At 42.3% G+C, this 14,873-nt stretch overlaps 2 protein-coding genes across 10 annotated transcripts in view; one reads left to right on the top strand and one right to left on the bottom strand.

The window, feature by feature from the left end:
• The first annotated feature begins 3,113 nt into the window (after window positions 1–3,113).
• On the top strand, window positions 3,114–7,578 carry ANKRD40CL (ANKRD40 C-terminal like). Its single transcript, XM_057535684.1, is given in 4 exon segments — window positions 3,114–3,171; window positions 5,784–5,864; window positions 6,443–6,603; window positions 7,435–7,578. Coding segments are annotated over 4 exon segments (426 nt in total). The 5' UTR covers window positions 3,114–3,131.
• A 6,589-nt stretch (window positions 7,579–14,167) lies between these two features.
• Window positions 14,168–14,873, bottom strand: part of LUC7L3 (LUC7 like 3 pre-mRNA splicing factor) — a 24,614-nt gene continuing 23,908 nt past the window's right edge. For 5 of the 9 annotated variants that reach the window (XR_009006269.1, XM_057535679.1, XM_057535675.1 and 2 more), the window contains one exon: window positions 14,168–14,672. Coding sequence is in view for 2 of the 9 variants with exons in the window: in XM_057535679.1 (XP_057391662.1) it covers window positions 14,639–14,672 (34 nt within the window). In the remaining 7 variants the exon portion in view is untranslated. The other 4 variants (XM_057535672.1, XM_057535680.1, XM_057535674.1 and 1 more) reach the window with 1 other exon arrangement.

Below are 14,873 nucleotides of genomic sequence, written 5' to 3'. Positions count from 1 at the left end.
CCATGAGCCACAACAACTGAGCCCAAGTGCTGCAACTACTGAAGCCCGCACGCCTAGAGCCCATGCTCCGCAATGAGAAGCCACTTCAATGAGAAGCCCGCGCACCACAACGAAGAGTAGCCTCCACTCGCCGCAACTAGAGAAAGCCCGCGCGCAGCAGCGAAGACCCCATACAGCCAAAAATAAATAAATAAAATAAATTTTTTTTAAAAAAAGGATACCTGCACGGTTTCACAACATCTCCCCATAAGTTACATATTAATTGCAAAAGGAAAAGGACACACTTTACAATGGAAAAACCTGGCGGATACCTCCTTTCACAAGTAATTAAAGTCACCATTCCCTAAGATGGAACAAACCAAGATGTGCCTCCCATTATAATGCACTAGGAAAGACATAGCACTTCCATGCTATTCCTGCCAAAGCACATAATTTGATCCTAATCACAGTGAAACATTGGACAAACCCAAGTGAGGGACAAACAACAAAATCACTTGCTTGGACTTTTCAAAAATGTCAATGTCATGAAAAACAAAGAAAGGTTGAGGAACTTTTCTGGATTAAAGAAATTTATGAGACATGGAAATTAAGTACAATGCATAATCCGGAATGGGATCCTGAGCTAGGGAAAAAAAGCTAAAGAGGATATTGTTGGGTTAATTGATAAAATTTGATTATGGACTGTGGTTTACTAAAGGCATTATATCAATGTTACATTTCCTGATTTTGATCCTTGTATCTTGGATATATAAGAGAATACCCTTGGTATTAGGAAATACAGCCTGAAATCTTTAGTGATAAAGGAGCAAGTCTACAACTTACCCTCAAACTTCCTGGGAAAAATGTGTGTGTGTGTGTGTGTGTGTGTGTGTGTGTTATACACATACGCATGCATATATACCAAGGAAGAGAGAGAGAATATTAAAGCAAATATGACAAAATGTTAACCATTGGTAAAGGGCATATGTTCTTGCAACTTTTACATAAATTTGAAACTATATCAAAATTAAAAGCTATACCCTGACCCCCACACAAAAGCTAATACGTAAACAGAAGGGCCCACTAATTGCCCAGCATAATGAATGAAAAAACACCCACACCCAGGCCTATGTGGCTGCCTCCTAACAAGCATTTTGCTCTTGTTAATGGGTCCTGATTTTTAACATTAGACTTTTTACACTACAGCATGTAATACTTTTATTTAAAAAATTTAAAAATAGAGGGATTCCTTGGTGGCCTAGTGGTTAGGATTCAGGGCTTTCACTGCCGTGGCCTGGGTTCAACCCCTGGTCGGGGAACTGAGATCCTGCAAGCTGCACGGCGTGGCCAAAAAATAAATTAAAAAAAAAAAAATTAAAGAGAGGGTCCCCCAAAACAACAAGAAAAAGTGAGTATTGTGGAGAGAACACGTGCATGAGTGAACCAGTGAATGGGGAGTGGGCGAGTGAATGGACAGAGCAGGCTAGTGACGTGGGGACGGAAGAGGCTCCCCCTCAAAGCACAGGCACTTTCTTTCATCTCTGCCCTCGTGGCCCCATCCACCCAGGTGAGGGGTGCAGGGGGGCTCTGTTTATGGCTGACACACCCTGGTAGCTGGGCTGGCCAAAGTGCATTTTCTTCCCCTCCCTTAGGAGGTCAGGCCAGGCGGATCCGTGCTGCTTCCTCCTCTCTCCCTGGGCGGGGGCGGGGTCTCCTGCATTCTTGGCAGACGGGCACCAGGCATGCTGGGGAGGCTGCATCAGGCTGGCAACCAGGTGGCCCACATCGAGCCCCAGGCCTGTGCCCGGCTGCCCCTGTGACTATCAGGGAGCATCTTCCTGCCTTGGGCCTCCCTTTCCCCATTTGCACCTTAAGAAGTCTGGTCAAATCAGTGATTCTCAACTTTGACCACACACTAAAATCAGCTGGGGAGGACTTCCCTGGTGGCGCAGTGGTTAAGAATCCACCTGCCAACGCAGGGGACACGGGTTTGAGCCCTGGTCTGGGAAGATCCCACGTGCCGTGGAGCAACTAAGCCCATGTGCCACAACTACTGAGCCTGTGCTCTAGAGCCCGCGAGCCACAACTACTGAGCCTGCGCGCCTAGAGCCTGTGCTCCGCAACAAGAGAAGCCACCACAATGAGAAGCCCGCACACACCGCAACGAAGAGTAGTCTCCGCGCAGCAATGAAGACCCAACGCAGAAATAAATAAATAAATAAATAATCAGCTGGGGACCTTTTAAAAATTCCAGGGCCCAGATTGCACCCCAGACCAACTAAGTAGGACTCGTCAGAAGGTAGGACCCAGGCACCCGCAATTTTTAAGGTTTTGCAGGTGATTTCAATGCACAGCTAAGTTTGAGAACCTATGGGCTCTGATCTCTGAGGTTCCCTCTAGCCTTATGATGCTGAGGCCCACCTGATGCCCTGTCTTCTGACACTGGAGGGTTAAATGATATGGGAGAGCCACCCCGAACATGTGAGTTCCTACCTTCAGCCCTTTGAGACAGCAGCCCTGCCCAGGACTTTGCCCAGCCCCACCCACCCTTCACTGAACCTCCTGCCCCAGCCCCTGCCTCCTCCATTTTGATGTTTGGAATCAGGGATTCAGGATCCTTGCCAAGGCGGAGTCTCCCCAGGTATGGGCTCGGGTGTTCCTGCTTTCTTGTCACTCACAGATGCTGAGGAAGGGGCTGGGAGAAAGGGGAGTGAGAATTGGGGAGGAGGGGAAGTCTGTCCAATCCGAGATACTGTTTGCTTTTTCTTATCCCTTGAGGTAATAGCTGCTAACCTTTCCCAAGGAGGGCTGTGCCACCAAAGGCCTCCCCTCCCAGGGGCCCTTGGGTAGGTTAGCCTGCACTGCTTCCCCATAGACACAGCCCGAGGAGAGAGCAGAGAGCCTTGAATTTCAGTCCCTTCCTTCACTTGCAGCATCCTGTGCAAATTAAATCATACAACACACCTGAGCCTTCGTTTGCCTATCTGTAAAATAGGTCAACCCTGCCCTATCTCACCAGCCAATGACAAGAACATATTATTGTTTCACTGCAGATAGATGCACTAAGGCTTTAGAACGTGCTTTTTATTTGATTGGGAGCTCAGCATAAATGCAAGAGGGGCTGCTGATCTGACAGATCACAGAGCTGACCCATGGCTGAACCCCAAAAGGACATGAGGGAGAAGCCTGCAGGTGAGTCTTTAATTCCTGTTTCCAACATGGTCCTCAAGGAGGATAGGGGAGGGGCCTGAGGAAGGGAGGAGCAGGGTGCCCTCCCCCACTCTGCCAGTGGTGTAGTCAAGAGCAGAGCAAGTAGACCAAGGGTCCTTTCGGGGGGGGCGAGTATCAATAGCTATAATTAATAATAGCAGCCAGCAAATACTGGTGCTCACTACGTGCCAGGAGGGGTTGTACTTTCTGTTCACTTTCTCATTTCCTTCTTACAACCTGTGAGTTAGAGATTATTAATCCCATTTTCCAGATCAGAAAACAGGCTCAAAGAGATTACGTAACTTGTCTAAGGTGTCACTGCTACTAAATAGCATAGGAAAAACAGATCCAAATCTGCCTGACTTCAAAGAGCATGCCTTCTGACCTCTAAGAGACCCTGTCCATCCACAGGGCATCGTATCCTGACAGATTCATCACAGAATTAAATGCTTTTACACGTGGTAGGCCAAGCTGGGGGACATCTCATGCTCTGTGTGGGGTGAGTAGTGAAGGGGTGGAGAGGGCATCATTCCAGTTCAGGTATCTGGGGGGCTGAGGCTCAGCTGCTGCAAGGCTGTCTCCCAGCCCAGGGCAGAGCTCCCTCCACGGCCCAGAGTGGAAGGGCACGGACTAGACTGCAGATCCCTGCCCCAGGGGTAGGGACATTATTTCTGTCCTGGGAGAGGGCTGCGCTGGGCGAGAGCATCTCATTTCTGGGGAAGCATTTAGCAGTGTGGAAAAAGCACGATTTAAGCCCTAAGCAGGACTGGCTTCATGAGCCTGAGATCAGAGCAGTTGTGCAGGGCCCTACATGAAGGCCTCACGCTTGGGATTAAGTGCTCTGTGGTCGCTGGCTCGAAAATTTTAATATTTAGTTTGTTCTGTAAGTGAAATCAGATGGGACAATGGGGCATGTGCTGGGGGACTGGGAGCTGGGAGCTGTGGCTCGAATGTATGGTCCCACTCTCAGCCCATCATGTTGTAACCTCTACCACTCCCTCATTCTGCTGTCACCTTCGGCCCCTGGCAGCGACTCAAGCAAGAGGCGGGCAAGGCAGGGCATGCTCTGAGGTCCACTGAGCAGGGAAGAGGCAGGGGCTGGGGTCCCTCGGCCACCCCCATCCAGATACCAGAGTGTTCAGGTGGGGAGGGTGCAATTCCCTGGGTAGCCATTTTGCACTGGGCCCCACGTAATTAGTAGGTCACATCCAGGTGCTGCCATTTCCTAATGGAGCAAACTCCAGCAAGTTACTTCACCTTTCGGCACCAATTTTCTTGTCTGAAAACGGGAATAATGTCTACACCCCATAGGATTCTTGTGAGGACAATGAGGTTTCTGGTTCCCCCCCCCAAAAAAATGCAAGTCTGATTATGACAGCCTCCTCCTGAACACTGTCTAATGGCTTGGCATTGTTCTAGAATACAGGTCTTTCACCCATACCAGTACTGTCCAATTAAAATATTACATAAGCCACATATGTAATTAAAATTTTTCTAGTAGCCACATTAAAAAGACAGGTGAAATTAATTTTAATATATTTACTTCACCCAATATATCAAAACTATTATTTCAACACATAACCAATATTAAAAATTAATGAATTTTACATTTTTTTCTAAGTCTCTGAAATCCAGTGTGTATTTTACACTTAGAGCATATCCCATTTCACGTGCCTACTGGCTACAGACTGGGTAGGTCAGTAGATAATCCCACACAATCTGGTGCACACGGTCCCTCCCTGCCCTCTGCCCTGCAGCCATGTTGAATTGCTTTTCTCCCTTCTAAAGAGCCACTGCCTCCCCACACAGGGCCTTCTGCTGTTCCAGGGCCCTGGAAAGCTCTTCTCCCTCTCTACCCTACAGATCTACTTAAGCCTTCAGATGTCAGATCAAACACTTGCCCCTCAGGGAGAACTTTCTTAACTCCTTTCCAGGCTTTCACACTTTGGTGTATCTTGCCCTTGCCATGCCCACAACCGTAATTTCACATTTACTTGAGGTCACTTGATCAATATCTATCTCTCCTGCTAACTTGTAAACGCCAGGACAGACACCACTTTGGGTTTTTGTTGTTGTTTGAATCATCATTTCCCCAGGGCTTAGCACAGTGCCCAGCACAGAGCAGGCTTAGAAGGATATTCTAAGTACATAAAAGGCCTGGCACCTGGAAAGTACTCTGGAATGTTTCCTCCTTTCCCTTCCCTCTGGTTGAGAAAACTTCTCCTTATAAAGGGACTCTTCTAACTATAACTCTGCTAAAGAACCGGAGACACAAAGCTCTCAGTGCCGAATGTATTTAAGTAGAAACGAGTTAAGTGCACAGATTATAAATATTTCCTCCTCAAGATTACATACCATTCAAAAATACTGTCTCAGTTCCTTTTCATGATTTAAACGGTGATTAAGGAAAATTACTCTTCAAGTCTGAATGTAATTACTGCCCTTTTCACGGCAGTTTTTCCTGTGAGGAGGAGGAGCCGCAGAGCAGGAAGTGGAGATGGGGCCCTACTGCCCCTCGCCTAACTGGCGGATCTGGAGCGCTAAATGCTGTGCGGCTGCTCTTTCTCAACTCTCCTTCTCCAATTCTTTCTCAGGGGAATATACACAAGAAGGCGCAAATCAACAGTTGCCAACTGACCCAGGTGATAATGCCAAACCTGATGACACCTGCCTAGGTGAGGACTCAGCCCCCAGACCATGTTGCAAAGCCAAACTCACCATTTGGCTCCCTCCACCTTCAGTCAAAACTGCTCCTTCTTACAACAGCTAAGTTTTAAGACTCACTCAATGCCACTGTCCCAGAAGATGGTAGAATTATCCTATTTCTCGGCCTACCTCTCACCTTGAAGTCCCAGGTGGTGCGGTAGTTAACAGAATGATTTACACTCTTAAGAATACAGAGCCCCAGGGCTACACATTTCCTTGAAGCTTTACAAATAGCCAACAAGGCACAAACAACGCCTATGTATTGCCAAGGGTGATGCATATCACCCACTGCATATTTTAAATCCTAGCCTGGCTTCAAACTGCAAGCCTTTTGGTGGGTATAATGGGGCATACACCCCAGAGCTTGCCCAGCATTCCAATAAAAGCTTCAGATAATTAAAAGTTTATATTTGCCTATAAAAGCTCCAGATCTACTTATTACTCAGTTCTTTTGCTGTAATAATTGATAACGTTGAAAGGCTTTAAAATGAGTGTTTTGTTTCTTTTACGAATAAATTTGTGGGTGATCCAGAGCTGGTGCTTAAAGTCAGAATTCAGAGCCACAAGGAAAATGACTTCATTGAAGCTGAACTGGATAGACAAGAGCTGAGTTACCAAAATCTACTAAAAGTGAGCTGCTGTGAACTGGGGATTAACCCAGAGCAAGTGGAAAAAATCAGAAAGCTACCAAACACACTACTCAGAAAGGTAGGGTTTACAAGTTTCTAAATAGACTGGGCTCTAGGTGGGTAAAATTATGTTCTGTGAAGCCAATCACTAGCTTCTGCATTACTAATATGAAAACAAAATCCAAGACACTGGAAATTCTGGCTGCAGGACAGCCAAACATGGTAACTAGGTTATTTTCAATCTGGTGCTTCTACAGATTTGCTTACCTAATTCATCAACCCTTTTAAAATTGTCTGAATTACAACTAATACCCACATTTAAGACCCTAGTTCAGTATGGCCAGCCTCCCATCTCTACAAAACTGACTGGTCCCCAGGACAGAAAATACAAACCCACTCTTTATCTGCTTAGCAACAGTCAGCCTTTGCAATCTCAGGAAACAAAATTTGAGGCATTTTTATATATTTTCCCGATTCAAAATACAAATCTCACTTTTTAACTTCAGAGGAAAATTCTCATTTCTTTGGGCATTATTTTTTTAAAAAAAGCAACTTTCAAAATGCCTTTAGCAATTCTTATTGGTGCCTTGGCTAATAGTATATTCTTTGTAAACTAAAAGTGGTGGGATGATCATACTTTATAGTTTTCTTTTTAAAATGCCCTGGCCTACAGTTTTTTCTTGGGCCTAAAGTTTTTTTTTCAAATTGGGACTTCATTCCCTTTGGAAACCTGCAACATGGACTGAGGGGAAAAAAAAAAAGACACACACACAGAAAAAACAATTCTCAACTGCTGACTTAGTTTACCATGTATAGACAGAAAACAATGCTTGGCCAATATAATTAAGCCTTTTTATATTAACTTCACATGTATTTATGAACCATTATATAATTTCTTTTCCATATTAAGGACAAAGACATCCTAAGACTATAGGACTTTCAAGAAGTAGAACTCATTTTAATGAAAAATGGAAGCTCTGAACTGATAGAACACATACCGTCTCTGTTAGAGAAGCCCTGCTACAACAGCAATGCTGCAAAAATGACATATTAAGAAATCCCAGAGACAAAAAACTGGAATCAGTATTTTGTAAATAATGAAGCCTGGATCGTACGTACCAGCTTGCTAGCTTCACATGTGTACTTATTACATTTCCTTGTTTGCAACTTCTCTGGGCTGGGAGAAGAGTACGTTCAAAATGCCTTGACAGGGCTTCCCTGGTGGCGCAGTGGTTGAGAATCTGCCTGCCAATGCAGGGGACACGGGTTCGAGCCCTGGTCTGGGAAGATCCCACGTGCCGCGGAGCAACTGGGCCCGTGAGCCACAACTACTGAGCCTGCGAGTCTGGAGCCTGTGCTCCGCAACAAGAGAGGCCGCGATGGTGAGAGGCCCGCGCACCACGATGAAGAGTGGCCCCCGCTCACAGCAACTGGAGAGAGCCCTCGCACAGAAACGAAGACCCAACAGAGCCATAAATAAATAAATAAGTAAAATTTTTTAAAAAATGCTTTGACAAACAGAAGTATAAAAAAATTGTAAGTATGATACTTATCAACGCAAGTTTAGTTTGTAAAGTTGTACCCCAATCCTGATCAGGCATAGGTATGCACTCCTGAGATTCAGTCAGGACAAATGGCCAGGATCTGTTCACATGAACTCCATTAAGGGCAGGGTGAGCTGATGAGCTGGGAAAGCCAGGACCCCACTTGGCACACTGGTTCAAATATCCCAGTTTCTAAAACCATCATTTCCTTTTTACACACTTTTTAACTTACCTATGACAACACAAGTAAGTAACCATCTTTGAGGGTACTTTTAACATACAACTTGCAGAAAAGCCAAGGCACAGCATACAGCATTGAACTCTATTAAACAGGTGAAAAAAAAAAACCAAGTTGGCGCCCTCACTAACTAGTTCCAAGATGGGTTATGATCACATCCCATGCTAGGTTATTCCCTACCACACCACCTGGAATCCTTCTGGGTCAACTTGCTAACTTCTAGTTAACAGCTGCTTGTTACCTTGGAAGCACTCATGCCTGACTCCATTTACCAACTTCCAACAAGACACACCACACTGTCACTTCTTTACACACGCGGGTGAAATGATCTCTAATCCTCATGGAACTGAGACCTTAAGGCTAATCCTTAATTACCAGAGACCTCCTGGGCAAGTACAATGTCTTGTCTCCTCCAGTACATTCAACAGGCCACTGTTCTCTCACCTCCAAATTCTTAATAGGTCACCTTTGATGAAGGGTGAAGGGACACTGAGGCATTAACATCAACACTTATCGCAACCAATACCAAAAAGGTGGAAAATGTTCTGATTAGGGCAGGTGAAGTGTGTACCATTTCATTCATGAAATGAATGAATATGAAACCTGAATCTGCAATTTACTTAGTGTCCACGGGATTATGGTAGGAGCACCTCAGCACTGAACGTAAGCCCAGCATGTAAGTCACATTTCTAAAATAGCATGGGGGCTTCCCTGGTGGCGCAGTGGTTGAGAATCCGCCTGCCAATGCAGGGGACACGGGTTCGAGCCCTGGTCTGGGAAGATCCCACATGCCGCGGAGCAACTAGGCCCGTGAGCCACAACTACTGAGCCTGCGCGTCTGGAGCTTGCGCTCCACAACGAGGCCGCGACAGTGAGAGGCCCGCGCACCGCGATGAAGAGTGGCACCCACTCGCTGCAACTAGAGAAAGCCCTCCCACAGAAACGAAGGCCCAACGCAGCCAAAAATAAATAAATAAATAAATAAATTAATTAAAAAAAAAAAAATAGCATGGCCCCTAATGAAAGCCAATTCCACCCAGAGCTTAGTGTTCCATTGCCAGGGCTGTGACAGGGGATGACAGGGGGTCAATCCCCATGTGTCATGTCCCTAAGTTATTTTCAATTTTTTCTTAAATAAGGTAAATGTAGGTAGGGACTTAGGGTTGGTTAATGGCCCAAAATTACTGTTTGTGGAAAAGTGAGATTTTAGGTGGTTTTTAAGTGAACACGGTAGAATAAATTTATTTGAAAACAACTACTGCTGGGAGGAAAGCTTACAATAGCAGAACCTGCACAGTGTTGCCTAGTGGTTAAGTACAATAAGATCAATAGGGTAGCAACTTAATTACAAGGTTGATAAGCAAATTCAAAACACATACCCATTCCAAGTCAATACAGCCTGCACCAAAAACATATTTTCTATAACCAACATAGTTTTAAGACTGCAGATTATAAAAATCTGAAGCTTCAAGAGTAATTTTTATTTTAAATTATTTTTTTAATTTTTGGCATGCAGGATCTTAGTTCCCTGACTAGGGATCGAGTCTGCGTCCCCTGAAGTGGAAGCGCGGAGTCTTAACCACCAGACCACCAGGGAAGTCCCAAGAGTAATTTTTATTATGTATTTCATGCACTGATTGTAAAACTAATTTCTAAGGTGCACTTCCCGAGAGGTTCTTTTTCTGGTACCTGAAATAAATCAGGTACCAGAATGCTATCCTAAAGAGTTCCACAACATATTTAGGAATGGTCTAGAATTCTTAGTTGTTCATAATGTATGTTCATTTAGAATGGAGTGACCTGCGGTGCGTAGTTGGAGGTAAGAGGGCCACTGCTAACTGATACAGGGACTTTTAGCTACATGAACTTCATGCACCTGTAGGTGCCTTTAAAGTCTCAACCACTTCCCCCTTAAAGAGCAAACATTATTTAAACACTTCATGGTATTCCTATTAAGAGTAGAACAAGAACAAAGAGCAGCCCCTCTGAGGTGACAATGTAACTTGAACAAAGGGAAGGATGTGCTGACAGGTCAGGAGAATGGCTCTTCTCACCGCAGCAGTTTCCCTTCCTGGATTGGCATAAATCTGACAGAAAAGCTTTCTTGGAAGCTGCTTACACAGCAGAAGCAGCACCAGCTCCCTGGCGGACATCCAAATGAAAATAACATCAAGACAAAAATAATGTATCACAAAGAAAACATACATTTAGGCCCTGTTTCTAGCTTTCAAAGACTACAATTAAGACCCTAAATCTGGCACTCGAGAAACAGCACCCTTTACATCTGCTACTCACTGAAGATTAATTTCATGAAACACATCGTTTATGTATGTTTTACTACTACCTTCACCAAGACCTTTTCCCATTTTTTAATTTAAATTTTATTAAGAAATATCATACATACAAAAGCACATACACATACAGTTTAAAAAAGAAACCACCCACCCAGCTTCAGCAATCACCACCAGTTCCTCTGAAGGCTCCTCCTTGCCCTTCACGATTTCCCTCCAACCCTCCAATGTACTGAATTGTGTTAATCATTTCCTTGCTTTCCATTTACCATATATTTAACGGCCTGGTTTTGACCTTCACAGAAACAGAACCACAGTGGATGTATTCTTCTGCAACTTGCTTTTTTGACCATTGAGACTCCTCGTTCACATGTGCAGCTGTAGTTCGGTCTGACTTCTGTGTAATTCCTCTATAGGAATACATCACAGGATTTATCCAGTGGACTGCTGGACGTGTGAAGTCTTTCCAGTTTGTTTTCGTTTCCTTTTCTTCCTATTACAAACGATGCGGTTATGACATCTTCGCATCCATGCCCTGGCCCACAGGCATAAGAGCTTCTCTAGGGTATGTATCTAGGGGTGGAAGAGCCACAACAAGCATGGCACAGTTATGCCACACTCTTTTCCAAAGCTGTTGTTCCTAAACATTTTTAAAGCTGTTGACAACTGATCTATTTGGGATGGCTGAGGGGAAGAAATAGATCAACTATGAAACTCTCAAACTGCATTTTTAAACTAGAAAATTAAAAAATCTAATACAACAATGAAAAATACATTTACTTCTCTTTCACTTGAAATGTACTTTTGAAAACTACATGTTTAAACTTAAAATTCCTATCTCCTATGTCTCAAATGCCTCTAAATATACTGAGAACAGCAAGATTCAGAACGTACGCTATACTACCATATATCCTAAAAGATTCATACATAAATGCTTACATCCCTCACCCCCACCTCCCCACAAAAACCACTTGGAAAAACAATTCTTAACACTAGTAGCTCCTGTAGAAGAGGAAGAGAGGGACAGGAGTAGAAGAGAGACAGATCACTAAACACTTCTGGTTGTTTTTCTGAACCATATACAAGCATTACAATTGTCACACAAAATTCTTAAAAAGCAGTCACCTGGGGTTCTTTCATAAACTAAAAATCAGTCCAAACTCAAACCTGAAAACCAATCCTGAATGAAGTCCCATCCCACAGAAAATATTTACAATTCTCAAATTTTTTTGTTTCATGCACATTTAGAATGTTTAAAAACATTCGCACAGCTCACCTACATTGCATTTTTAAAAGCAAAGAATGTACAGAAGCTCAAAAAACTTTCACCCTAAATTTTTCAGTTTTAACATCTCTAGAAAGTTTTAATCAGGTAGCTGAACTCAACCTACATGCAGTCAAAGTGTTCTCAGACCTTAGAAATAGGGCTGGTTATCCTCTGTGACACTTAACTATATTGAAGAAACCAGACAGATCACCTGCAGGTGAGTAATGCTATAAGGAAAGAAGGTAAATGTCTCTAGGCTAGCAATATGATTAGCTCAGGAAGGCAAGAAAGGTGTTTTAATTTAAATTGAAAAATTACTGTATTATAATCTGTTTGAAGAAAAACTGTCTTAACAAAAAGGGCGATGATGCAGGGTCTCTACACTGCAGAAGGGAGGATGCCAGAACAGCAGACTCAATTACCAGGTACCCTTGAGAGGCACAATGGAAAGTAAGCTAGCAGACCAGCACTACAGTTGACCAACTAAAAGTTCATCCAATTTATTTTAATTAATAAACTGTTATCTTTTAGTGATACATGCAGAAATATTTACAAATTAAATATGTCTGAGACTTACTTGAAAATGACAGGGAACACACACAAAGAGTAAGAATGGCCATTGAGTGATGGACTTTAATAAAAGTTAACTACACTTTCCTACTTTTGTGTCTTAAATTTTCCAAAATTAAAAAAACCCTGATTGCTGATTCCAATCTTATCAAGTAATCTTCTGGTTAATAAAAACTGGCTCCCCTTAAAGGCTTTTCAAAGAGACGCATTAAGCCAACTGACAACTTTTTGGTCTACATGACAGAAATGTGTATTTCTTAGTGTAAATTAGCACATGGCCTCTATATTGGATTCTGTGAATTTGGTTAGTAAGAATAATTTCCTCTTGAGCCTGATAATTTTGGGTGTTGGGTGTGACCCAATTTCTAGATCTCCACAACTAAGGCCAGACCTTAGTCATGGACACCTCAAGGGACCAGGCCTCCCCCTCAAATCCTGCATTAACTTCAACAGTGATCCATACAGATGAAGATGAAAATGATGAAGACTTCATGAACTTGTTCAGTGTACTTCATTAAAATAAGTTAGCTACTGATTCTACATGAGGCAGAACAGAACAAAGCTGGCACTTTTAATACCCTCATGATTTAATACCTTAATGACTAAGTACCTTAATACTTAAGTAAATTTCTTCTGTTTTTAATACTTAGAATATGAATAGAATAGAATAAACTATCACTTTATGACCTTTATTCCTACAACCACAATCTTGTCCAACTACACAAAGCAGTGCTTTGGGAGGTGGTCGACTTTGTGTTAGACTGTTTCCCATCTTACATTAATCCTCCCATGAATCATCTCTGACAAATTCAGCGATAACCCATCCATCTACTGCTGCATCTCCAGGATTAGCTAGGTAAGCCAGGAATGCTCCGTCCCCATAGCATTATCTCATACAAAGCCTCTGAAGTGGCAGCTTCATTATTTTCCAAAGCTTGGTGGAGGGTATTTTAGTAAATTCTGTAGCCTATTATTATGCCTATTAGAATGAATACAGTGGCATAACAGTAAGGCAGTGGACCACAAGGCAGAGACCTAGATTCCATGTGCTAGTTTCTCCACCAACATGGAGCCATAAGTCACTGGGTGAGTCATTTAACGCACTAACTCAAGTTTCCCCACCTATAAACTCATGACGATATCTGAAAATTATAAAGCACAGAGAACTGCCATGGTATATGTAGCTGGAGCTAATATTTTTACACAGTCACAAGCTGGCTATAGGTAGAAACGTGCTGCCAAATTTGCTGTACACGATCCCCCCACATCCCCATTACCTTAAGCATCAGTTTTTTTTTTTTTAATCTTTGTTATATGTACCATACACCCCATACATAGAAATAAATACATTTATAATCCAACAAGACCAGGTTAAAAAAATCTTGATACAGGATTTTAAGACCAAAAACTAGTTAAAAGTTCTTGAAATGCTCTTCTACATCATTATTTCATAGCTGGAGGATGATAGTGTTCGTCAGAAGGACATTTTGAATTTTCTACTACTAAAGAAATCTCTCAGGGATGTAAAAATATATTCTAGTTCATTGTATATCTTTGTTATTAAAAGCATAATTCAAATGTATTCATAACTACCCCAAATTGAAGCACCATTATTTAAAACATTTAAACTGTGGAAATTCTATAAAAATTAGTCTTAAACAGAACAAATCAGATAAAACTGTACACCAACATCTCTAGTAACAGCGTATCTCATATTTAAAACAAGGGACTAGTTCAGAGTCAATAACTTTATTAGAAAAAGATTAATACTAAAACTTTTCAATGACAGAGACAAATTTGTAACAGAAAGTCAGAGATACTTTATTTTCACTTCTAAATCCAAAGGCTAGGTATAGCAGAGTTGTAAAAATGGAATCCCACTTAGTCTGATTCACACAAATACTAACGTTTAATCTCGTTTTCAAAGTCCAAGAATGAAAACTTGCAATTAAACACTGAGCAAGCCACATATTTAGGTAATATTTCTTAAAAAGTCTTAAAGAAAAAAATATGATACAGGACCTAAGTTTTCAGTGGCATATATATGCTATTAATACATGTTCTGAAATCTGGTAGGTCACATCAGTCCTGAATTAATTTTTAATAAAAAAAACAAAAAAAACTAACTGAGCTTTATACTTTTTCTATGCCACTATAGTTTTCTTTCACCTCATTTTAATGTCGATCTTCACTTTATGCCGTTTTCAGTTTTCTTCCAAGAATCTTCGAACAGTATTCCTACAACGCAAAATTTGGGGAAAAATGATAATTAGACAACATGTAAAAGGCAAATTTTTATGACTAAGTGGCCCAGTCATTAACTGCTAATTAATATATGTATATGGAATGTTTGTATTCTTTTAAATTATCAAGGCATCAGTGTGGTCTCTTAAAGCCATATGCCTGTGTATGCCTGCCTATGTTTGAATGGCTCACACA

This window comes from Balaenoptera acutorostrata, chromosome 20 (genome assembly GCF_949987535.1).
Source record: "Balaenoptera acutorostrata chromosome 20, mBalAcu1.1, whole genome shotgun sequence".
Classification (NCBI taxonomy): Eukaryota; Metazoa; Chordata; class Mammalia; order Artiodactyla; family Balaenopteridae; genus Balaenoptera; species Balaenoptera acutorostrata.
Note: the sequence above shows the minus strand (reverse complement) of the source record. Positions and strands in the feature narration are given on the sequence as shown.